This window comes from Conger conger, chromosome 14 (assembly GCF_963514075.1).
Source record: "Conger conger chromosome 14, fConCon1.1, whole genome shotgun sequence".
Classification (NCBI taxonomy): domain Eukaryota; kingdom Metazoa; phylum Chordata; class Actinopteri; order Anguilliformes; family Congridae; genus Conger; species Conger conger.
Window position 1 is genome coordinate 30,848,124 of NC_083773.1, and position 26,552 is coordinate 30,874,675.

Here is a 26,552-nt window from a genome sequence, read left to right on the forward strand (position 1 = left end):
TTTGTAATTTCAAAGAAGACCTTAAGAAACAGGAGTAATTATTTATGTTTAACTGTTTATGTATGTTTTTGTACCCATTACCCATTACCCATTACCCAACTTGTTACATTACATTATTACATTATTGTCATTTGGCAGACGCTCTTATCCAGAGTGATGTACAGTTGATTAGACTAAGCAGGTGACAATCCCCCCCTGGAGAAATGCAGGGTTAAGGGCCCAACGGCTGTGCAGGCTACACCGGGAATCGAACCGGCAACCTTGCGGGTCCCATTCATATACCTTAACCACTACGCTACAGGCCACCCACTTGTGATGGTCAATTACCATCTGTGTCTTATGAATTGACAGTTCTTTGGCTTTTCCCATGCTGATGGTTGACAAAGGGATTTTGCATGCTTGTTACTTCATTTTTCTACTCTAGTGGAACAGGAAGTGATGAAATGACACAATAGAGTTCTTAACTTAATTAACTAAATATTAACTAAATTGAAGTAAATTTGTTTTGCCAATTTCATGTTGTTTGATTTGATTGACAATAATTGTTAGGGTGCCAATAAGTTTAGCACCTGTGGTTTTCAGGAAAAAAATTTTTACTAAATAGAAAACATTTAATCATGAGATGTACTGAAATAAATATGTACCATTTTTCTGTATGTTTGAGCGGAAAATATACATCATTGTCAATGTTCTTTATTATATGTAGCCTTTTTTCCTAAATTTATATTAATAATTCTGGAGCCCACTCCACATGACTTTCATAGGGATGATAGACCTCTTGGGAATTGCTTCTTGTCAAACTGAATGCCTCCACTGGGTTTAGATGTTTCACAGAACAAACTCTTTGGTGCCATTTATGGAGATTGGTTTGAAGCTACACTTTGGAGGATTGATCCAGTAATAAGGCCTTCATTCCCTGCTTTTCAGCGTTTCACAATACGAGCAAAGGCTTCTTAACAGCTTAGGGAAAGAAAATCCCTCTTAATCACTTCACTTGTAATGCAGGAGGCATGGATAATAGAATGCTTAGACAAAATCAAAGCACCTGCCATTGGCCGATTTCTCTTACATTATTTATTTACCTCTTTGATTATAATTCCCTGCAAATGTAAATCAGGAAGGGCTATCCAACTGTTCACAGAAGCTTGTGGTTGTGACGGTGGTGGGGAGTGTGTGTGTGTGTGTGTGTGCACATGCTGCATTGAGATGGCAGAGAGGAATGTGTCTATGTAATGAAATCGATAGCAGGGGGTTTGGCTTTCCTTTGGGGTAAGCCCCAGATCAACACGCGTACACTTATAAATATTGTTATGTGCCCTTGTGCAGCACTGGAGAGGCAAACAATTTTCTGCCTTCTGTGTGAATCTAGCATAATTTTCCTCTGATCTTCCACGACCTAGTTCTGATAGCTAACCAGAACTGAATAACAGATTAAAGTAAATACTACTGTAGAAAAACCCTCCATCAGCTGTTGTCCTCCCATTTCCACCAGACGGATATCAATGCTCCAGAGTAGCCTCTCTTTCCCGAAGATCTTCTTGAAGGACGTAGCTCAGATGCTTCAGGTTACTCAGGTTATTCCAGCCTCTCTACATAGGAGTGAAGGAACTGTGTTCTTTTGTGGAGGACTGGGCAGGGGTTTGTGTCTCAGCTGATTGATCTCACGGCAGGGCGTTGAGGGTGGGGGAGGGGCGTTATCCTGAGCGGGAGCGAAGGCTCTTCCATCAGCGAGCCCTCCAGAGGCTGCCTGTCTGAAGGACTCTGGTAAAGGAGGTCGTCCTGTGTCTCCGGATGCTTCCTGTCCATCACTATCTGCTCCGCTGGAGCCGTCGGAGCTGCCAGGTGGTAGCCAGAAAGCCGTTTACTCCGGCCGCTAAAACCACTCACTGCCGTGGAGGAACGTAGGGAAAGGCAGGAGCCCCCAGGGCCTGGGGGTCTTTCACATGTTTCCAGCTTCAATTCCGCTTATTTTGATACCGGCTCCAAAAGGGGGTTGTCTCTGTTTGGGCTGTTTATTTTTTCAATTATATCTTTATTATTATGATTATTCATGTTATTCTTATTATTATTTGTATTATTATCATTGTTATGATTACTTTTGTTGTTGTTGTTGTGGTTATTATTATTATTATTATTATTATTATTAGCAGTGGTCACTTCTCTTGAGTGAGAAAAGCAAAAAGGAAAGTGTGAAGGCAGAAGACAGTGCAATAATATTGGAACGATTGCAATGTCATTTGTCATTTTCCATTCAGCTCAAATGTATAGCCACAGTTGCAGGGTAAACACTGGTATTCAGATGAGTCCGACTGGCCCTGTGCTCTGTGTGTTTCAGGTCATTCTGTTATCAGAGTGTGCCTCACCTGCACTGCACATCCATCAAGGTTAACATTTAATAAAACCGCATTTCTCTGTGTCATTGACTTACATTTTTCTGATACATTATTTTCCCAGCAACTATTTCTATGAATGGTCCTGAAGAGTCACCTTCAGAATGATTGCCTGCCTTACAGGTTGCACAAATAACACCCAGCTTCAATCAAAGTTTTAATGTCGAACTGGGACTGAACATTTTTGGCCAGTAACATTCAGCAGTGAATTTGGCATTAGAAGACCGAGGATTGTGTTAAAATGGATATAATACCGACAGTGAAATATGGTGGTTGGTCTTTGTTATGAGTTTACTTCGCATTTGCTGATCCTGGGGTTCATAGTAGAATATATGGTTTGAAAGATAAGAAAATGAACTGTCTGCTCTTAAAGAGGATAAATAGCCTCCGTTTTGCAGATGTGTTATGGCGGTGGCTCAGCTCGGCTATGTTACTGCGTCTGTCTCCGTGTCAGGGGTGGGGCTGGCTTTCTCCAGCTCCGAGAGGGCTCAGCAGCCCTTTTTAAAAAGTCTTAATGAAGCTGTTTTGGTATTCAGTTTAATCCTCTTCAGAATTGAAAGCATGTAAAACTGGAACACTGCCAATGAAATATTGAGGAACGGAAGGGGTGCATCTGATGACCCCCCCCCCCCGCATATCCTTATGCTCCCGCCTTCATTGTGAGGCAGGTTTGATATCGGGTGACGGGAGTGGGGGGGTTTGAGGCAAACAAACAAACATGCATAATGAGTTGTCCTTGTTCTGGAAAGGGTGATGTTTGTGTTTTATCACTCTTAAGGGGATATGCACACTCCCCCCTCTTTGTGCTTTCATGTTCTTGTACATTTCAGCAGGAGAGGATATTTTTGTGCCTGCCTGCTTCCCGCGGTAAATGAAACTGACAAGCTGTTTGTCTAGATCTTGTAAGCACCCTCACCTCTCTTGCATCGTTGACTATTCAATCTATTCAATCTACTATTCAATGTATTAATATTGTATCCTCAACCTACCCCTAGAAATGTCCTGTTTTCATTTACATTTTGTTTTATTTTGGGGCAACACACTCAAAGAAATATCATACGGACCTAATATTTTCTCCAGGATTCTACATATGGGTGAATTTGTTCTTGAGACCCCCTGTTGACTGATTAAGAATGACACACTCATTTGATTTGAACATGTATCACTAGCGAGTTCACAAATGTCAGTATACTAAAGAAATGTCATCGGCAAAGCAAAGCGTGCGCTTTCTTCAGTTCCCCTGAGCGCGCTCATGTTTCTGGTTCTCCACATCAGGGCTTTTGATGGCAGGGGTTATATCTCTTTTCATGCCGCTAATGTCATTTATTGGAAGACTGAGCCATGTTTCTGGCTTCTAACTTGATTCTTGCCGAGACTGGCAGAAGCAGGGGAGACGGAGCTGTCAGAAAGTCTACCTAATTGGAGTGTAGCAGGGCTGGGCGGGGCCGGGGGAAGCGGCGGGGATGTAAGACAGCCGAGGCTGAGCTTGACACATTTTGCTCCCGCGCCTCTCTCCCCGGCTGCGGCTCAGGCGTGCGAGGGCTTTTCATCACGGGCTGGGATAAGCGAATGAGTCTGCCCCGCCGTCTGTTCCTGCGCCTCAGGTGTCGAGACCAGGCGGGCCGGGGCGCTCGATCGCGGGGGCGCCCCGTAATGGAACGAGCGCTCGGTCCGAGCGATTTTTATTCCGTTTTTACAGTTTTACAGTTTTCCCTTCGCTTTCGGTCTGTGAAAAATGGCTGCGTGGTGGAAATCGTGCAGCTGAGGCACGGGCGGAATTGGAAAGCTTTATTGTGACAGACACATTTCCAGGTACAAAACGCACCCTGGAGGCCCTCAGACTGGGGCTGGAGGACAGATCCCTCTGCCCAGGAACGGTTATATATTGAATAGGTAGGCCTGATGGCTGGCCAGCATGAAAAGTCATCATGCCAGGAAGCTGTGCCGTGTTCAAGCTTAAATGTTTTCTTTTATTTTATGTGCACTGTAGCGTACAAAATTGTACGATCTAGTGTAAAAAGATTTTCATGTAAGCTCCTAACCTTTTCAGATGCTTGTGCCCAGACCTACTTCCTCTGTGCCAATGAAGGTGTTCTTTCCTTGTATACTTCAAAGTCCAACACCATAAATCGCACAAATAAATGAATAAACACCTTGCCGTTTGGGGTGGCAAAGACAAACACCTGCAGTCCAGTTGAAATGGGTTCTCCTAGCTCAAATTGACAGAATGGCCACCAGCCAGTGAAAGCGATCGTCTTTTCACTGGACTGCTTTGTAAGCTGTCATTGGTGAACTCATCACACCTTGGTCTGACTCTCCAAGCAGAACTTTTTTCTTGTCCTCTTCTGACCCCTCAAGATCAATAATGGTTTAGATTGAATGTATGATTTTGAAATATTGATCTATGCCAGGGAGTTCAATATTTCAAAATCATACATTCTGTTGCTTTGGTGAGTCCAGTGCATTCCTATTCTTGGGTACCAAAGCCCATGGATCTCCTCTGGTGTTTTGTCCAGAGATAAGCCTTACACCTGAAGCACACGCTGAATATGAAGGTCAACAATATTCTTTGTTCTTTGGCCATCATATTCTTTGTTGGCATTGTACTGTATTGCTCAAAATATTGACATGGATTCCAGTCCAGACATGGTTTCCTCTCTACCTCTGTCTCAAACATTGTCTCTTTCATCTAGCAAATCTGAGTCTTCCTTTATTCTCATCAGAATTCTCTATGCATCAGTCTGCGAGCTGTCTCCTAAACCATTGTGTGTAGCAGGTGGAAAGAACGGTTATTGAATCCTGATATCCATAACAGGACTTTTCATAAGTTTCTTGTGAAATGTCAATACCCTATGACTATGAGAACTTACTAAACTGTTTCCGAGATTGTTTGCATAATGCAAATCTATAAACTTGCCATCTTTTAGTTTTTCTTTGTCTTTGCAATAGATGTCATATTGTCCAACAAGGAAGACGCAGTTGCACTAGGTTCCACCCCCACACCTTACATCATTGAAAAGTTCAGGATGACTTCTTAAACCTGCAGCAGGAATTAACATACTAACTTGTGCGTACTGGGTAATACACTCAAAAACAAATGTACTGAATGTTGGGTTTTAGGAGAATCTGGCTAGTGAGTAATAATATACAAAGTTTCTGTTGTTAGATTACTGTGTTACTGTGAGCTATGATAGCCAGATAGCTTTACCAAAACAAAATATGATAATTAACTGCCTAGTTATCTGAAGAACTGCTTATGACATTGTGACATACAAGTATGACATCTAACATGCGTTGTGACATAGAGTACATGATGATTGACTTTTATGCTCACCCTGGCTAGATGCACAGATGCAGCTGGTTCAGTAGCTGTTTTTGTTAGTGACGCAGTAACATTTCAGACTGTTAGCTAACAGTGGTCTAGGTTATGATTAATATATTTGCAAGCAAATGCTTCACCTTGACATGAATCCTTATGAAAACAATAACTTTACACTCAGTAATCACTTTATTAGGTAGACCTGTATACCAGCTTGTTAATGAAAATATTGAATCAGCCAATCGTGTGGCAGCAATAAAATGCCGAAAAGCATGTCGACACGGGCAAGTGGTTGAGCTGTTTTTCAGACTAAATGTCAGAATGGGGAACAAATATGATCTAACTGGCTTTGACCGTGGAATAAGTGTTGGGGCCAGCATTTCTGAACACACAATGCGTCAAACCTCTGAGTGGAGCCGCAGCAGAAGACTTATTTAAAATAAGTCTAATAAATACCTAATAAAGTGCTCACTGAGTGTTCATCGTGCTATGCTTTATTTTGTATTTTGTTTTTTAAGGAAATATTGGTATTGTGGGTTAATTGGTCTATATAGGTTTCAAATGTTTTTCTTTTTTTAGTATTGTGAAAGAGGACATGATTCTTAGCTTAGATCCTTGGTTGTTTGCTGATGTTCGTGAAGCACAATAATTGTGTAACTGTATTTCTGACCAATTAATTAAATGTGAAATGTTTAGTTCCGTTCTGATAGGGTTGATTGTGTGCTGGGTGGATACTGATATCTTGAGAAGTAGATTGTGGTCACAGGGAGGAATGACTCTGGTGCAATAAAAATGCACAGAAATGTGATAAAATCTTGATTTGTGATGGAGATGCAGGAATGCTGTCAGTTTATTAAGGTTTGGGACATGCAGGGTAAAATAAAACATGGGAATTCCTGCTAGCGCTGAATGTTGACTGGCATTTCTGCGGCTGCTTTTTAAGACCTGCGAATCGGAGGGAGGTGGCCACTGAGACTCAGCACATCAAGCATAGACAGCTTTCATTTCTTACTGGATTCATCACCATCCTCCCCTGATTGAGTTTCCCTGTCTAAGAAAAGTACATTGATTGGAGAGGCAGAGTAAGAGAAGAGGGTGGATTAATTATGTTTTAAATCGCTTGTGTGTGGGCTGATGACCTGTCTCTATGTGATTGGGGGGGGTCGTTTTCCCACAGGAAAAATCGCTTTCTTTTTATTGTACCGGTGAGCCTGAGGGCTTAGATAGTTAGATTTCTCCTCAACATGAAGGGGGTTCAAGGGCATTTTTTTAAATGTTCTGTCACCCACTAGGTGTGAGCAGAATACATTGTCGTTGGCATGTTTACCTCCTGAAACAAAGTTCAAGGACACATTCCTCAATGGGTGCAACAGCCTCTAGTCTGTCGTTGTTATTTATGACAGCAAAATCCTGTGTGCATTTAGTGTTTACAGTTGAGCTGTGACTACGTTCATGTGTATGCAGATAGCAGACAGTGCCATTCTGGGTTTATTTATGTGTTAGTTATGCAGTTAACGTTTACTCATATAATACCAGGCAAGTGAATTAGGTATTGAGGAAAGATTTTTTTTAAAGCAAGTCTCTGCTGTTTAATATAGAGCTGCTTGAAAAGCTTTAAAGCCTGCACTCTCCCCTAAATTATATCTCTATAGACATGCCTGTAGGTCGTCTGCATATCTATTCATGGGAAGAGATAGATACGGAGACAATAAATTGAATGCATTAGGGATTCCCCTTTCCATTCCAGCAAAAGCTCCCCATTGGATAATATTATAATTATACTGATCTTATTGCCCTCATATATCATGGGATGAAATGCCATTTTAATATATAAATGAATCAGCCAGAATGATAATGGCCTTACAGTGTGACACAAGTGTTAAATTAGGAATTAAAATTCATTTTTAAAGTGGAAACTATGAAAAGAGGAAGGCAGTACAGTATACAATTTGTGTTTTAACAGTTTGTTATGATGATGGACAGGTGCATTGTATATACTGTATGAATATACAGTGAGAGAAAGAGCTGTCTATTACTGGTTTATCTGTGGCATGTCTGTACTGAGAGAACTGACTGGTTTTTATTTTTATACATTCTTTCCACTAATTAGGAGTCTGGATCTGCTGTGTGTATAATACAGTCTTGGGTATAAAGTAATTGTATTTTCAGCTAGCAGTCTTGACCTATGGGTCCCAATCTTTCTCTGGGATTCTAGAAACAGACTCTCTCTCTCTTTCTCTCTTTCTCTCTTTCAATCTCTCTCTCTTTCTCACTCACACACACACAAACACACACACGGGCACGTCCAAACACACACATGCGAGACCACACACCTGCTCTGATGTCCACACACATGCACACACCAGCGTGCACATACCAAAACAGAAATGCATGCATGCATATGCACACATGCAAGCACACATATAGTCGATTGTGTCCAAGGTGAGTATCATCTTTCTGCCCTATTTCGTAACCTATTGCTTCTCTTCCTTTTCCAGTGGGATTCCAGGAAAGAAATGTGGGACCATTATATTTACAGCTGAGGAGCTCAGCAATTGCCGGGTCTGTATTGCATGGCCATCTTGCATTGCCATACATACATGTGTACATACCTAGGGGTTCACATAGTGTGCGTATAGTGTCACACCTCTGAAGCTATGCACTATACAAATGCTCATACAAATTGTATGAATGCTGTGTATAAACACATTTACTCTCAGTATGCATACTGTATGTATAAAGTCTAAATTGTATCGTACAAATATGCGTGCCTTGACATGAATATTTATACTGTGCCAACAAAATTCAGAGCTTTCTTTAGTAGATCAATTGCCTCAGTGTCAAAGATGGAGCACAGCAGCAGACAACACCTGAGGTGCTGTTTAGAGAACACGGGGCTAGGGACCAAAGAGTCAACGCAGCTTCTCTCCAGAGGTTTTCTGTTGACTGAATTTTTCACCCCTTCTCCTGCTCTCCTCCAATTCATTCCTCATTTTCTGCCTGAACACTTGTCGCAATATCTTAGTAAGTGGTACCACCTTATTGTATTCCCTTTATTTATTAATTCTTTCATTTTTGAAAACAAAATGGTAGGTTTGTTTGTTCATATTTCATTACTCCTCGTATCTTCTGTAATGGAAAACATGTTTTGCTTTATTATTGAGTAGGCTGTATCTCAAAACCTCATGTAGAAAATAAATTACATTTGGCCCAGTTTTCTTTGCTAAATTGTATATATTTGAGAAGTTGCCAGCCTGGGTTGTATTAGTTGAGAATTTCTGCTCCACCTTTGAAGATTTCTGCTCCACCAGGGCGGCCTGTAGCGTAGTGGTTAAGGTTAATGACTGGGACACGCAAGGTCGGTGGTTCTAATCCCGGTGTAGCCACAATAAGATCTGCACAGCCGTTGGGCCCTTAACCCTGCATTGCTCCAGGGGAGGATTGTCTCCTGCTTAGTCTAATCAACTGTATGTCGCTCTGGATAAGAGCGTCTGCCAAATGCCATTAATTTAATGTAATGTAATGAAGCAAATAAGCGAATGAGGAACACTGCCCAGTACTTCAGTTGAACAAAGGCGCTCGCCCCTGCCTTATCTCTGCCCCTCCGGAGGTCCCCAGGCCTCCGCCGTGCTGTTCGCAGTGCTGCGGCACTTCCACGGACAGATCTTCTCCGGAATTCATATCCTGGAATCCACACGTTCCTCTTTCTTACTGATCACAAATGAAAAAGCGTGCCTGAATAATGAAGATGCTACATATTAGTGAGTTATGTCCTATTCTTCGGCTCTGGCAAAACCTTTTGAATTATGAATCAGCCCCCATGATCCTCTGTGGGTGACTGATCGCGAGACTCCGTTCGGAAGAGACATGTTTACCAGGGTCATGATTAAACATGACACAGTGCAGAAAAAGAGAGGTGCTCGGAACTAATTAATGGCAAAAGTTCTGCCTTTGGGGATGATCTCGCATTGTAATTATATTCAACTGTTATGTCTTTTTCTTTGAAAATACAGCTTTATCAAAGAAACATCAAAGTAAACTTGTCCAATTATGTTTGTGAAGAAAAGGACTTAAATCATTAATTTATGCCTAAATTCAGACCAATGTAGCCTCCAGAACTACGCTTACCCATGAAAATGAATGTAGGCCTACTTTGATTGTAACGTTTGTGCTGCCGGAATTGTGTAGGTCATGGTAATCTGGGGTTTCCCTTGGTTTTGGCTTGGCATGGCTGTATAACTGGGGAGCATCTTTCACCCCTGATGTGGGGGAGATGATGCCCTATTCACTATACTGCCGAGAGACTTTCATTTTCCTCTTCACACATTCACTGCTTGGTGTGGAAGGCACACGCCATGCGAACTGTTCATGCTCAGTTTGTTCTTGTGTGTGCTGGGAGCCCAAAGTTAGCGTGCAGAAGTGTATTTCTGCGCCGCTGAGCTGTACTGCACAGCCGTACCATCTGTTGTGGAAAACATGTTACCGCACATGTCAGTATAAAATCAAGTTTAATGCGTAATTCATGAGTTAAACAATGTCATTATTGGCTCTTTCAGACATATAATATGCACAGATGGAGGTGTATTTCATAATAAAAATACATTTTCATGATATTCAATGTATACAAAGCTCATTCTTGTATTAGAATGTGTATGTTGGATGTATGTTCTGCCAGATTGGGAATATTAACAGGTGCAGGACCAGCATACTTACACGGGGAGTTTTTTTGTGTGCATCATAAGCATTACATGCAGAAGTGTAATATGATAAGCAGAAATTCAATAAACCCATCGAGTGGCTGAAATCTTATCAAGTTATGCAAGCCAAACATATCTTATATAATGCATTATATAACTATTCTCATACAAGAACAAAACTCTTTGTAGTGAAATTGACTTTTAAAGTTGTAGTGATATATAACCCCTTCGGTTCGAGAATCTCAACCTTAAGACATGAACGTAGCCTGAAGTCATGGGTGACCAATGTTCTGCCTTTGTCTTCGGTCCAAATAATCACAAATGTTTTAGAAAAGAAACCGGCTTTACTTCGGATAAGGAATGTTCATTATGTCGGAAGCTCTTCTGACTGCTGTTCAGTACTTCCTCGTTGTCAGCTTGAGCATGCTCGTAACACACAGTATAACAGATTCCCATGTGTTACCTATCATTACACAGAGCCACAGGGTGTGCTGGCTTTTGCTTTCAGCTAAATATCAGCAGTCAGTTAAGACCAAAGAAACCAGATGAGGTGCAATTAGCATCCTAACTGTTCAATTAAATGCAGAGTAACAGCAAAAATAAGTCTACCCAGCAGCCTGATTAATATTCCAATGTTTGAAAATATTTTTTTAAATGTAATACTCATAGTGCTTCCTTCAGATGCGCCTCCTGTCTCATTCATAGGGTGGGCCTCTGTGGTGACCTTTAACACTGATGTGGGATGTGTCAATAGTTTTCCGAATATAATTTTCATGGCACACATTTATATTTCATGCTTGTTTTTCGAATTTCTGTACCTACTGGCAAATATGCAGTTTGATTCCATAATACTTTTATAATTAGATTTGCTCACAGGTGGGAATTAAATTATTTAAGATAATGAATCTGTGGAATGTTGTAAATGTTGTTTTAACAGGGTAATTGCCCAAGAAAGAAAATGTCATTTTCCATTGACTTGACAGAAGGTTCTGAGGGATTGTTTGTTTTTACACATTTGTTCCATAACTTGCCTCTTGAGCACCATTTTTAAATTATTTTAAAATAACTTTAATTTTCTTATTTTCCTTTCAGGACATTGCTACCATGCAGCTTTGTGCCAACAAACTGGACAAGAAGGACTTCTTTGGAAAGTCTGACCCCTTCCTGGTGTTCTACCGCAGCAATGAGGATGGAACGTGAGTGCAACCAGAGCCAAATCCAGGCCTTTTGGGCCAGACACTGTCTTCCATTAAGCCTTTGTCTTTAAGCAAGGCTATGTGTTGACTAACTGAGTGTGTATATCACTCTATGCTCTGTGTTTCAGTATAGCTCAGTGCTCTGTGTTTCAGTATAGCTCAGTGCTCTGTGTTTCAGTTTGTCTCAGTGCTCTGTGTTTCAGTATATCTGTGCTGTGTGTTTTAGTATATCTCTGTGCTCTGTGTTTCAGTATAGCTCAGTGCTCTGTGTTTCAGTATAGCTCAGTGCTCTGTGTTTCAGTATAGCTCAGTGCTCTGTGTTTCAGTATAGCTCAGTGCTCTGTGTTTCAGTAGAGCTCTGTGTTTCAGTATTACTCTGTGCTCTGTGTTTCAGTATAGCTCAGTGCTCTGTGTTTCAGTATAGTTCAGTGCTCTGTGTTTCAGTATAGCTCAGTGCTCTGTGTTTCAGTATAGCTCAGTGCTCTGTGTTTCAGTATAGCTCTGTGCTCTGTGTTTCAGTATTACTCTGTGCTCTGTGTTTCAGTATAGCTCAGTGCTCTGTGTTTCAGTATAGCTCAGTGCTCTGTGTTTCAGTATAGCTCAGTGCTCTGTGTTTCAGTATATCTCTGCTCTGTGTTTCAGTATAGCTCTGCTCTGTGTTTCAGTATAGCTCAGTGCTCTGTGTTTCAGTATAGCTCAGTGCTCTGTGTTTCAGTAGAGCTCTGTGTTTCAGTATTACTCTGTGCTCTGTGTTTCAGTATAGCTCAGTGCTCTGTGTTTCAGTATAGTTCAGTGCTCTGTGTTTCAGTATAGCTCTGTGCTCTGTGTTTCAGTATGTCTCTGCTCTGTGTTTCAGTATAGCTCAGTGCTCTGTGTTTCAGTATAGCTCTGTGTTTCAGTCCTGTCTTTCTCTGCCCTCTGTGTTTCAGTATTGCTCTGTTTCAGTACTGTCTGCCTCAGTGTTTCAGTATAGCTCAGTGCTCTGTGTTTCAGTATAGCTCAGTGCTCTGTGTTTCAGTAGAGCTCTGTGTTTCAGTATTACTCTGTGCTCTGTGTTTCAGTATAGTTCAGTGCTCTGTGTTTCAGTATAGTTCAGTGCTCTGTGTTTCAGTATAGCTCAGTGCTCTGTGTTTCAGTATAGCTCAGTGCTCTGTGTTTCAGTATAGCTCTGTGTTTCAGTCCTGTCTTTCTCTGCCCTCTGTGTTTCAGTATAGCTCAGTGCTCTGTGTTTCAGTAGAGCTCTGTGTTTCAGTATTACTCTGTGCTCTGTGTTTCAGTATAGCTCAGTGCTCTGTGTTTCAGTATAGTTCAGTGCTCTGTGTTTCAGTATAGCTCAGTGCTCTGTGTTTCAGTATAGCTCAGTGCTCTGTGTTTCAGTATAGCTCTGTGCTCTGTGTTTCAGTATTACTCTGTGCTCTGTGTTTCAGTATAGCTCAGTGCTCTGTGTTTCAGTATAGCTCTGTGCTCTGTGTTTCAGTATTACTCTGTGCTCTGTGTTTCAGTATAGCTCAGTGCTCTGTGTTTCAGTATAGCTCAGTGCTCTGTGTTTCAGTAGAGCTCTGTGTTTCAGTATTACTCTGTGCTCTGTGTTTCAGTATAGCTCAGTGCTCTGTGTTTCAGTATAGTTCAGTGCTCTGTGTTTCGGTATAGCTCTGTGCTCTGTGTTTCAGTATGTCTCTGCTCTGTGTTTCAGTATAGCTCAGTGCTCTGTGTTTCAGTATAGCTCTGTGTTTCAGTCCTGTCTTTCTCTGCCCTCTGTGTTTCAGTATTGCTCTGTTTCAGTACTGTCTGCCTCAGTGTTTCAGTATAGCTCAGTGCTCTGTGTTTCAGTATAGCTCAGTGCTCTGTGTTTCAGTAGAGCTCTGTGTTTCAGTATTACTCTGTGCTCTGTGTTTCAGTATAGTTCAGTGCTCTGTGTTTCAGTATAGTTCAGTGCTCTGTGTTTCAGTATAGCTCAGTGCTCTGTGTTTCAGTATAGCTCAGTGCTCTGTGTTTCAGTATAGCTCTGTGTTTCAGTCCTGTCTTTCTCTGCCCTCTGTGTTTCAGTATTGCTCTGTTTCAGTACTGTCTGCCTCAGTGTGTTTCAGTATAGCTCTGTGCTCTGTTTTCCAGCTTCACTATCTGCCACAAGACAGAGGTGATGAAAAACACTCTGAACCCGGTGTGGCAGCCCTTCACCATCCCGGTGCGAGCTCTGTGTAACGGTGACTATGACAGGTGAGTGAGCAGCAGGGGACAGGAGAGAGAACAGCAGCGGTGCGCAGGCTCTCTGAGAGCTCATATTCATCACCAGGCTGGCTGAGGGCCTGCCATTAGACACAGGCAGGCCTCGCCTCCATCCCCCCGGGCCTTTACTCATCCAGGATGCCCTGAGGGTGGCGCCACACTCAGCTCCGATCAGAATAACATCAGCAGTCTGCCACCACGTCCCGCAGGCCAGTGCTGGTGTTGCTGGAGTTAGCCGAGAGGATTAGGGCTCTGCATTAACTAGGTTTCCCAATGAGAGAAAGAGCGCTGACCCTTACCTTCCCACTAGCTTTACTCCTGCATTTTAAGTTATGGAAGAGCCAGGAGGAGAGAAACTTTGTAAGCCCTCTGCATTTTTCCAATGTAGCAAAGATTAAGGGGACTTTTAATCTGAGGTGTGCGTGTGTTGTGTGTGCATGTGTGTGTTTCCATGCATGTGTGCATTAATGTGAAATAAAGACAAAGGAATCTTCACTGCTGCCAGTTTCACTTACTGTAAGCTGGGTTAAAGCCTGGCAACCCTGTGGGCCAAAATAGGTACATGCACAAGAGTCACAGGAATGTTCAGAATAATTTTACTAAGCCGTTTTTTCTTTTAATGTTTTAATCCGTTAAGTACTTGGGTTCATTTAAAACTGGGAAAATGTATTTTTGGCTCCAGAAAATCGTGGATGTTTATTAATTAAATAAAATATTTTCAACACCTCCATGCCCTCATCAAATACAGTTTCTTTTTTTTTTTTCTTATTAATGAACATATATTTTTAGAGTTACCAAGCATTGACAGGCTTAATCTATATTTCATACCACCTACCTTATGGTCTGCACCTTGTTATGTCAGGTGTGCATTAATCTTTAATCCAAAGTGCAGTGTAACATTTCCCATGTAACCATTAATGGTAAGGCAACCATTTAAGCGCATTTGCCTTCCTCTTGAATAACGCAAATTATTTTTCGAGGGGACTGGCCTGACGTGCAGAAAGCAGAAATAATTTGCCTATTTCCACTGCCCATTGTTGGGTGCCACCTGTGGCTCAGGGATGCTTTCTTTCACACAGTGGCGTCAGAAATGCAGAAATCCTAATATAGATGACTGTGCATCTTAAACTGTCAAATTGCACATTTCTCATTGAAGATGACTTGAGAGACCTGCTGGGATTGGGGCTAACTTCGCCAAGGAGACAGCTGTGATTCATCTCTCTTTTTGATTCTTTGCGCACTTCCCTGTCCGTTTTGTGTCTTTTCTCCTCTTTGTTCTCGTTAATTACCTCAAATCGTTCTTCCTTCTCTTTCTTCCCCCTGCCAGAACGGTGAAGGTGGACGTGTATGACTGGGACAGAGATGGAAGGTAATTTCGAGAAAACCCGCTCACCTTCCCTCAGTTCCCCGGCCTATTGTTTATGCCCCTTTCTTGTACGACTGGCCCATGCCTTTGTGAGTTCATAGCCCAGTGAGCGCCAGTCTCCCTTCACTCACTATTTCTGGAAATAATGCAAATGGTTTTAGTGTTTTTCTTTTTAAAATGGCTGTATTCAAAAAAGTAAAACCCCCTCAGTCTCTTGTAGAAGAGTACAGCTACCTGAGACATATATAATTCCTTCGAGGTTAAAGTTCATTCATTCCCCAGCCGGTGGATTTGGTCCCACTGGTCCATTATCCACTCTTCCTCTCCATGTTAATAATGCAATTTTTACAGGAAATGCAACAAAATACCTTCCTCTCATGCATGTTTCATGCCATACATTTCATGCCATCCAGTGGCCCTCTCAGTACATGGGGAAATGTTGTTTCTGTACCCTGCCTTCCGCACTGAGTGGAACATGAGCACCGGTAATCAAACTAACCATAACCCTTACACATAAATACTATGCCACGCGTATGAAAACCCGCTCCTTTTCATCCGCCTTTTCTATCTAGTCAGTGGTGTCCCGACTGAACGTGGAGGAAGCACACTGCGTACCTCAGCGACAGAAAATAAAATATATTCAACTGCCTGCAAACATGAAAGGAATTGAAATCTATTTAATGGGCGAGGCAGTATCTATGCTACAGTTAACACTACTTGATTATTCTCTGTGTAGCTTAGGAGGAAGTGCTCCAGGCACCCCTGTTTCTGCTTATGAATTCAAGCTAGTGTCGTGTCTTTCACTTGCCATGCAACAATGACCAGTGAACTTGAACTTGAATTAAATCTTTTAAAATTTAGGACAAAACTCAGTAGTCGTGGATTAAATGTTTCCCCTTTGGTTTGAAAAGCGCCCAACACATAAGAGGGAGTTACAGAGTGGCACTTAAATTCTTGCGTCACATTACTGGGGGGGTTTTTTTAGAGAATTCGACTCTCATCCAACCAAATCCTCCCTCCACTCTCTCCTACGCACCTCTTCCCAGCGCCCCAGTGAGTTCATTTCCTGGGGAGTGAACTGGCTTGCTCTTTGATAATGTCACTACAATATTATGCTGTCTATAAATACTCCTGCCGTGAACCCGGAGTACCAAGCATTCCAGACGAAATTCCACTGTGCTTTGGAATCAACGGGGAGGTGTAGTGAAGAAGGGAAATATAAACCGCTATTTTCCATAGTACATGCATATTTTTACACCCAATTATTTCAGCAAGGTGAAAAGCAGGGTGTCTGAGTGGAGAGTGAGATTGAGAGTGAGGGTGAGGGACAAATGCACAAAGATGTCTGTGGGGAACGAGGTTCGGGTACAAATAATCTGTAAGCACTGCAGGCAGGAGAATGTGTTACTGTAGGTTCTCTCAGCCTTCTCTCCCTCCCCCATCAAATTCCCCATTTTGCCCCCATTTTACAGCCATGATTTCATCGGCGAGTTCACCACCAGCTACAGAGAGCTGTCTCGGGGCCAGAGCCAGTTCAATGTGTACGAGGTGAGAGAGGAGTCGCCAGAAGTTTCCACAGTACTTCTTTCTGGTTATCGATGTTTACACCGAACCTGCGAGGTTTATCTGTAAAACCTTTGATGTGTTTTCATATCTTAACTTTATAATATGCTACGCCTGTCACTCGTGTAACCTATTAATTATTTTGTTCTTTTTTTTTGTGCCACATCAGGTTTTAAACCCTAAAAAGAAAGGCAAAAAGAAAAAATATGTAAATTCCGGAACGGTGAGTAACAGCTTTGCCATCTGCCCGGCACGCGTTTCAAATTGCCGTGATTTTCCATCACCGCGATGTTTCAACAAGATCTAATGTGGTCTTCCTTTCGCTGCTGCTTCCAGGTGACACTGCTGTCCTTCAAAGTGGAGTCTGAATACACGTTTGTGGATTTCATCCGGGGAGGGTAAGGAGAATGCTAATCACGCCGATGTTCTTTAAGAGGCCTGTGACTCTTACTAACAGCTCTGGACTAACAGCTATCAGATGAATGATCGGATGCTTAGACACTGGACTGTGGGATGTACCACGGACTCCCTGTGAGATAACGCTGCATTGAAATAGCAGGCATTAATACAGCGCTTAACCACATTAACATGGGGCTCAGGGTCTGAAGCTGATTTATAGCCACTCAGGATTCGGGTGACATTTCTGACATGAATAATGTTCATTGTGAAATGATTAAAGAGCGCTGTGATAATTTCTCAGAGAAGTGATAAACTCTCTGCCTCACTAATATCACCTATGTCTCTATTCGGTCTCTTGAACAGTTTAATTTAATTCTGTGTCATTTATGTGTGTGCTATTTTTATTTTTATAATGTCTTGTGTTTGTTCAAGCTTCAAATTGCATTCCATGTGCATTTTAGTATTTATACCTTATGTAAAAAGAAAATGTATTTTCAACAGGAATATAATTAAGGATATGTTTTAGGACTTGCTTTCCTTTCACATCACAGACTTCTTTCATTAATTAAAATCAACTGCCAATAAATGATAATCTCAACATTTCCTTTCATTCTGTGACTGTGTGCTTCTCGTCTACTGTAAGTCAGAGATCCCCAACACTGTCTGCTCTTTGTATTACTTTGCAGTTGCTAGCTGTTATTTACAGAGTGGACTTTCTGTAACCACACCTGATTTTTTGAATCGGATTATCTTCTGATTTAAAATTGAAAATGAAACCCATCAGATTGTTCAACTTTCTGGAGCCAGGTTTTGGATTTCCTGTTCCCCAAGTGCAACTACACTTGCAAATGTGACAATAATTTAAAAAATCATACAAAATTATAATAAATGAACTTTAATTATTAAGAATATACCAGGTATACTAATTGATTTAAAAAAATATTTTTTTTAGTCCAAAGCGAGATTATTCATCCTGAAGAACAATGTTAGACAAAGTAGTATTTGCCTTGGCCACTATCCCAGCGTTCTATGTGGTGCAGCAAGATGCAGACTGGTATTGCAAAATAAATGTTGTAACAGTTGCTGAAAACATTCAAGTGTTACAGTAGTAAAGTGTGCTTAGCAGTAGCTTCAGTGTAGATAGTTATTGAGTTGAGGGTGAATTCACACTATGTGAGAGTTTGATGTATGTGGTCCCCCTTGCATTGTGCTTAATAAAAACACTTCTCTTGCTCATAAAAGATTTTTGAAGACTTACTACCTAAGCAAGAAAAGCACTCTGCAGTTCCTCCAAACTGATGCAATGTTATCATAAGAAAAATATAAAGAATATATAAACTTTTTTCCTTTACTTTCAGCATTCACCTGCTTATAGTATTGAATTATTTTTGCACTGTGCATTTTGACCAAATTTTTTTGTTCAATTGTCCATGGCCATGTAATAAAAATCATAATTTTTACACGTCTTAAGACCCACAATATTATTTAGTTTCCATTTGCCCTTTTGGAGTCTACAAATATCCTTTTTAGAAAACTGTCTAGACATAGCTTAGAAATAACTATGCAGAATGCACATTCTTGGTGTTATTGTCATGACTCCACTGTGGTTCTAAGTGCACCAGGCACTGCCCCAATGATCTGTATCCAATCAAAAACAGAATATCTTTTCAGTAAAACTTCCCCTGTGTTTGAACTTCTGTCATTTTGATTTAGTAATATTTCCAGTCATTCTAACAAACCCCAAAGGGTTACATTTCAGAAGACACTATTCAGAATTATGACTGTAGTCAAAAGGGTTCAAGAATAGTTGGCATTTTATTTTGGGTATGTCATTTTCAAGCTTGTGTTAAAAGGGGTGATACTTAAGGGGTTAATGGCAATTTGAAAGTAATATTATAGGGGTAATGACAAAGCATAATGTAGAATATGAAAGCTGTTAAGCAATAGTGGGAGTTTTCATTTTTACCATATTATGTTTTTTTTAATGTTTCCCCAGGACTCAACTGAACTTCACTGTTGCCATAGACTTCACTGCATCTAATGGTAAATGTTACACCATTTTAAGCAAACTGTTGCTGCTATATAGAAACTATGAAAGTAAGGAGAATGACAGTGTACAAACATCGGATATCGTGTGTTATTTGCAAAAAAATAATTGATTTGAAAAAATATTAAATAGTTTCTTTGTTGCTAATTTTGTGTTACTAGCAGAGTGAGTGAGTGGGTGAGTGACAGACAGACAGACAGATAGACACACATACACACACGCACATTTGATTTGTTTCCTGGGTCTCTGACAGGAAACCCGTCTCAGCCCACCTCCCTGCACTACATGAACCCATACCAGATGAATGCCTACGCCATGGCCCTCAAGGCTGTGGGCGAGATCACCCAGGACTATGACAGCGACAAGCTATTCCCCGCCTACGGCTTCGGAGCCAAACTCCCCCCAGACGGCAAGATCTCGCACGCCTTCCCCCTGGTAAAGCACCACTTTTATTTTCTCGCTGAAGTAACTTGAGTTTTTTCTGCTAGAATAGTACACTTATTTCACACTTTGAGTTTAATAAATCAGGATAGTCTATGGAAGACTATGTATTGGAATTGTGATTATTCATGAAACAATAATTTATGAAAAATGATGAAAACCATGCTGGAAATATGCTTAATAAGTAACGAAAGTGTAAATTCCATGATTATTGTGTAAGTACACCGGCTAGAATAGCCAATTGATCTATTAAGTACATGTCAGATTGAGTAACGTCATGGACAGTAGGGAGAGGAAAATGTCATAATCACAGAAAAAATAACACAATAAGGTCAGATGCAACATGGGATAAGACTTTAAAAGGGACAGACTGCTTATTAAAGATGTTATTTCACTTCAGAAAGATAACTTGTTTTCCAGCCATCGCCTTTGATATTCTTGCCTGGCACATAGGACTTAATTTATTAAAATCTCTGAAGCTCTTTTTGGTTCTGACCTTCTCAAACGAGAGCAACTCACTCAGCATAGATTTTTGCAGCATGTCACATTAGGAATCAGATCGTGTAAAGGTTTGCTGTAGTCTGCAAGACAAGCATTCCATCAAGGTAAGAGAGCTTAAACTGATATACTGTATATGCCTGCTGGCAATCTTTTGCAAAAGTAGTTCAAGATCTAGTTCAACATCTCAGTATGTTTAATTCAGAACAGAAGTCCCATTAGCACTACAAAGGGGTGGGTGAGCTGAGCTTCCATACTTGCATAATACTTTTCCTTTTTCTTGCGATAAATAAGGATGCCACCCCCATGCAAATTAACAGGCCTTTCCCCTGGGGTCCAGAGAAACAACATGGCTTATTAAGGAGTTATTTCTAGAAGGGACTCACAAGCATGCTTATACCAGACTTCTTTATTAATAAAAATGGTATGTACTGTATGGGCTGCTGCTAAGGGTAGCTGTAAAACTACTTCAGATAATAATAATATTAATCATTCCTCCGGTATACCCAACTAGGGCTATTTAACCAATAATTATTCCTAGTTTTTGTGTTTTCTCTCGTGGTTTGCGGTACCAAGTATTTTCAACAGGCCTGTTTCGTTACGTCTTTCATCCATTCAGAAGAGTATAGACCAACATTTTAAACAAGCAAAAAAAAAAATCTCTATAAGTAATCTAGTCTTATATTTGCTTCTGTTACTTTTTTCTAAATAAGACAAACATATTGCCAATGGTTAACCAGTTATAGATTATAGACTCATTTGAAGATGGGCCTTGTGATGCAAATGAGAGATTTTAACTGTCATTACAAAACTAAAACACTTAAGACATACATATTTTGCATCTATGCATACTGTGCAAGCCACTGCGTATTACCATTGCAGAGGAAAACATATCCAACTGGTGCAGACAAACCTGATTCGTCAGGGGAGCTGAAAATGTAGAGATATTTTATAAGACAGATTTATAAGGCAGATAACCATCCCTCACTGGAATGCATTACATGCAACCATGTACTGTCCTGCAGAGCTGCTGACCACAGTCAGAACTGCCACTGCTCAAAGTTAACTCTTTAGCATAACGCCTCACAGACCACAGTCTCCTCAAGTGCACAGAGAGGTCCCAAAGTCTTCAGGAAATATTACAAATATTTCACTTTCAAGTCTATTTTTCAAGAAAATTAAGTAAGGTTTACAATGTCTGATTTACATCTCCTTAGTATAACGTGTCACAATTTAGTGGCCAACATAAAGGCTGACATGAAAATGACATAGACATATAAACATACATGTATGTATACGTAATACCAAACATATATCAGTATCCAAACATTTTTTGTTTTCATTCACATAGTCATCCTTTCCAGAAACAGTTTTTGGCATGGATCAGCTTCGTGGGAAGGGTCTGTCTGCTTCTTGAACTGCCATATAATAATCCGACTCTAATTCCTGAGCCTCTAACATTCCTTTTATTCGAAATATTTGGACCTTCCACTCTTTACACAGTTGATTTCACCCTCTAGATACGTCAGTGCATTTAACTCGGCTCACTTCTAAAGCTCTGCCGTTGTTCAGTCCGTTTTCCCAATAGATGGCCACTGTAGCAGAACATTGCCGTGGCCGTCATGCAGAGGCAGTCTAATTGAATAAGATTAGCATCTGATGGAGCTTCTCTGCCATCCCCAGTGCTCCTCTCAGCTTCTCAAAATGCAGTGTTTCTCTACTCTGTTGTGTCCAGGCTTTCTTTCTCCGCATTAAGCGAATTTCATTATTGGAGACGAGGAAAGAGAAAGAGTACATTTTCATAAGATAAGTCTGTAATGTCTCTAGCTGAAATGCTAATGATGTGGTTACAGCACTATGTACAACATTGGCAGAGACGACTAATCTACAGCTTATACTGTGTCACCATGGACATGCTCTCTGATAAATGATTGGTTTTTCACAAGTTCTTTCATTGAACATACGCACATACGCACACACGCACACATTTTCATTTTTATCTTAATAATTTCCACAAGGACCATATTATCATATTATCATGTGATCTTCATTTAGCTCTGTCAGTTATACCGTTCACAAAGCAGTGTTGATACATTTTTCTAAAATTCAAGGATGATTGTTCGGTAATGGGAAGCAAATGCGGATATGGCAGCATCATTGTGTCATAAACCTGCACCCCCATTAAAATAGCCCATCAATTGATGACAATTGAGAGGTCTTTTATCGCCAGTTGAAATATAACACCTTAAAGCACAATTCTAATTAGGTAGGACTTCAACAATTTTTTTTTCTTTTTCATATTTTCATTTTCGTACCTTGAGGTCAAAGTCTTTTTCTCATTTTACCAGTGTCTATTCATTTCTATTCATAGACATGATAGTTCACGGAATGGCCGCTGGCTTTAACACGAAGAGAAAATGGAGTTTTGCTTTTTTTGTCAGGTTGACTTGGCATCCAAGACATTGAAAGATGCTCCAACCTTGGGCAATGAAGACATGCAGAAACTGAATCCCAACTGCAGTTTCCTGACGATGGTTATGTCTCAAAAAAAAAGAAATTAATAGGAATATGAAAATAACACATGAATATATTCATACTGAATTCTCTCCCCATGTCTAAGTCAGCATTACATAAAACCTTCCTTTGAATGTGTCCTTCATTTGAATGTGTCCTGGCAGTCTGACCTTGAATTGCCGATGTAGACAACAGCTATACAGAGTGGACCGACAGTCAGGATACACACAGGCTGAACCAAGCACACAGCTGAGGGGAGAAGCCAGGATTTTTTATGTTTTATTTTCAGGTTTTTTCCCTTTTTCTCCCAATTTAGTAGCCAATTGTACCCCGTCTGATTCAATTCAAGCTAGTATTAGATACGCCGCCCACACCCCTCCTTCTTCAAGCCGTCTCGTCTCATGCTCGTTTTCCGTGATTCCAAGGCGCCCGAGGTGTTTTGTGCGGCGATCTACTAACCCTGCCAAGTCCCTCCCTCTGGAGCAGCGAGCCAATTATGCTGCTCCACGTGAGCCGGCCAAATTTGGCTTTTGGGAATCGAACCCCGGTCCCCGGTGTGCGACTACAGCAAACTGCAACCGCAAGTCCATTGCGTCTTAGCCTGTTGCGCCACCGTGGCCCCAGAAGCCAGAATTCAAACGTCTTTCTGTGTCTTCCTCCTCAGAATTCAGACTCTGAAAATCCCAACTGTGTAGGGATCGAAGGGGTTTTGGAAGCATACTTCCAGAGCCTGAGGAACGTGCAGCTGTATGGGCCGACCAACTTCGCCCCTGTCATCAGCCAGGTGGCCCGGTAAGTGAGGGGAGTGTGAGTGAGGGGAGTGTGCAGTGTGAGGGAGAGTGTGAGGGAGAGTGTGAGGGCAGTGTGGAGGCAGTGTGAGGGCAGTGTGGGGGCAGTGTGGAGGCAGTGTGAGGGCAGTGTGAGGACAGAGTGAGGGCAGAGTGTGAGAGCAGAGTGTGAGGGCAGGGTGTGAGGGCAGTGTGAGGGCAGAGTGTGAGGGCAGTGTGAGGGAGAGTGAGGGCAGTGTGAGGGAGAGTGAGGGAGTGTGGGGGCAGTGTGAGGGAGAGTGAGGGAGTGTGGGGGCAGTGTGAGGGCAGAGGGAGGGCAGTGTGAGGGCAGTGTGAGGGCAGAGTGAGGGAGAGTGAGGGCAGTGTGAGGGAGTGTGAGGGCAGTGTGAGGGAGAGTGAGGGAGTGTGAGGGAGTGTGAGGGAGAGTGTGAGGGGAGTGTGGGGGCAGTGTGAGGGCAGAGTGAGGGCAGTGTGAGGGCAGAGGGAGGGCAGTGTGAGCGAGTGGAAGGGCACTCAGTGGGCACTTAAATCTCAGAATACACTGCTTATGACGACGAGTCATGCTTCAGAATTCAGCCTTAAGTATGCACACCCACACACTCACCCATAAACACACACACACACACACACACACACACACACCCACACACTCACCCATAAACACACACACACACACACACACACACACTCATAAAGTCAGACTCACACTTACCTGTAAACACCCACACAGACTTGTGTACACACACATACCCACACACACACACACACACACACACTTACCCGTAAACACCGATGCAGACACACACACGCACACACACGCGCACGCTCATAAAGTCAGACTCAGACTCGTATCTCCTGCAGCTCTCTTTGCCTCTGGGCTGAAGGGTTTATTTGTTTCTGTGACATGCAGTCCCCAGGGTGCACATTCCCTGATATGGTAGATATAATTGCTTTAGTCAGCTTCCATGCATTACCCAAAATGGGGCACGCATACTCAATGTGTTTTGACTAACACTGGGTCTTGCAACAGAGACACTCGTTAACAGGTGTATCATTCATTGTGTACCGCATACACTGTACAGAAACAGGGAGAACAAAGAGTTTAACTGTAATAATTTCCCTTTTTAATTATCTTCATCGTAGAACGCTTCTCTAACAAGAGACAGATTCAAGGAATTTAAAAATAAAAAGATTCAGTCCACTAATTAAAAAGTAATAGTTTTTAAATAACTTTTGGATTAGTGTGGAAACGCGGCCGACATTTAGAAGCTTTGTCAGTACTGCGGAGACCTCAGCCTACCGGAGCTGTCGTGGGCAGGATCTCATGGGTCAGCCCTACCCAGCTTTGAGTGCTCTGACTCAGAGCGACAACCGCATCGGGGGTGTTTCCAACAGAATATATCCATACATAACATCGCCAATGCGCGGACACCTCTCCAAATGAAATGCGATTCTCGAGAACGGCAAAGTATTTTTCCATCTACAACTTTATGGTTTAACCATTTGGGGGGTTTTGGGGGAAGAACAACTGAGACCCGTCTCTTCACAGAGCTTCTCTACTCTGGGAAAGATCTTGCGGCTGCCTGACACACATCTGTAAGCATACATGCTGAGCTACATACAACACATTCCAGTATATCTAAGCATAGTCATCATGACTTTGCATATCTGAGACAGGCACTGCCTCACTAAATTCAGCTCCTCTCTCTCCTTCCCAAGCACGCCAAGCCCTCTGACCCACTGTGTTCATTTACTGACTGCCAGGAAGAAAATCGATATGGTTATAGCGCAGAAACAATTGCAGACAACAACTGTGTTCTGTATACAAAGTGTCATCAGTGCAGCCGTACTAATCTTAGATGTACGCCTGGAGAACAAAAGAAAAGGCTCTTAAATTGAAGACATGTTGACGGCTCTCTCTGGGAGCAGACCAAAGAGAGTCTAAACAAAATCGGCTGCAACTCCAGCCAGTCTACGTGGAGGAATTCCCATCCGTATTTTTGCGCATTCCTGCTGCCTGATGCCATATTTGTCAGACGTTAAGATCAAAAGACGACTGCAGATGTCTGTGACTGTCAAGCTGGAGACATGCAAGAGGGATTTAGGTTTTTACATGAATAAACGAACGGGTAGTGCAATGCCAGGGCTTATCGTATCACTATTGCGTGTTCACCAGTGAGTCGTTCAGCTCCAGCGCATTGGGCCAGTTAATCAGACTATAAATTATAGAATGTCATTGGGTAGCTCAAATTGAGAAAAGTTAAGAGCATGCTGCAGCGAAACTATTTAATAAGATCACACAATCAAATAATGTTTTATTGTGGTGTACTGTGTTAAATCTCTTATGGTTGTAAATGCAGAAATGAAGTGCAACCGTATTCATATTTCATAAACTAACACAGGGTTTGAGATTCATCAGGAAACATAGGCTGGATTTCTATTTGCGTCTGTTATCCTTAAAATTCATGCAAGAAACCTTTCACTTATCCAAGTGCATTTATTCAATCTTGAGCAAGGAACTTCTTTTTCACTTTGGTGATGTCTCGCTTTCGCATTCCAGAGACCGCAAACCGACGTTTTCAACTTCTGTTAGCCGCGGCGAATAAAAGTCTCCGCTAAGTGAATGTAATGTCACGCAACAATGATGCAATGTCCCCATGACCAGGATGAAACCACTCTCTGCTTAATGAATTTGTCTTATTTAAACGGCTGCGTGTAAGAACAGGCGAAAGGAAAGACTAATTTTCGATATTGGACATTCTCTGTAACATAGGACGGAGACGTGACCCGTCAGCCCCCTTAATCAGAGCGGGCTGAACGTCTCTGCGGCCGGCCCGGCGCCCTCAGTCACGGTGAAAGGGCCATCGATCGCCCTGCCACTCGTCCCTGCTTCGCCATTTTTTAAAGCTATTTATTACCCTCCAAACAAACCATTTCAGCCAGAGAATGGACCGAGCAAGGGGCCTTATCTCCTCTCACTGTCATGTGTAAGCCGGTATTTATAGCCTGTCTTACAAGAAAAAAAAGTGACAGTAAATTAAAACAGCCGTTCGTTGAGTTCTACACTCAATTCGCATGGACTTGCGGATGAAAAAGAAAGGCAGGGAT

At 41.8% G+C, this 26,552-nt stretch overlaps 1 protein-coding gene across 2 annotated transcripts in view; it reads left to right on the forward strand.

Annotated features, from left to right (window-relative positions):
* Positions 1–26,552, forward strand: part of LOC133109931 (copine-9-like) — an 89,901-nt gene that overhangs the window by 55,891 nt on the left and 7,458 nt on the right. For both annotated transcript variants that reach the window (XM_061219693.1, XM_061219692.1), the window contains 10 exons: positions 8,208–8,271; positions 11,499–11,602; positions 13,715–13,819; positions 15,156–15,197; positions 16,667–16,742; positions 16,927–16,980; positions 17,094–17,155; positions 19,153–19,199; positions 19,457–19,638; positions 23,321–23,448. In XM_061219693.1, coding sequence (XP_061075677.1) covers positions 8,208–8,271; positions 11,499–11,602; positions 13,715–13,819; positions 15,156–15,197; positions 16,667–16,742; positions 16,927–16,980; positions 17,094–17,155; positions 19,153–19,199; positions 19,457–19,638; positions 23,321–23,448 — 864 coding nt within the window. The remainder of the gene's footprint in view (positions 1–8,207; positions 8,272–11,498; positions 11,603–13,714; positions 13,820–15,155; positions 15,198–16,666; positions 16,743–16,926; positions 16,981–17,093; positions 17,156–19,152; positions 19,200–19,456; positions 19,639–23,320; positions 23,449–26,552) is intronic.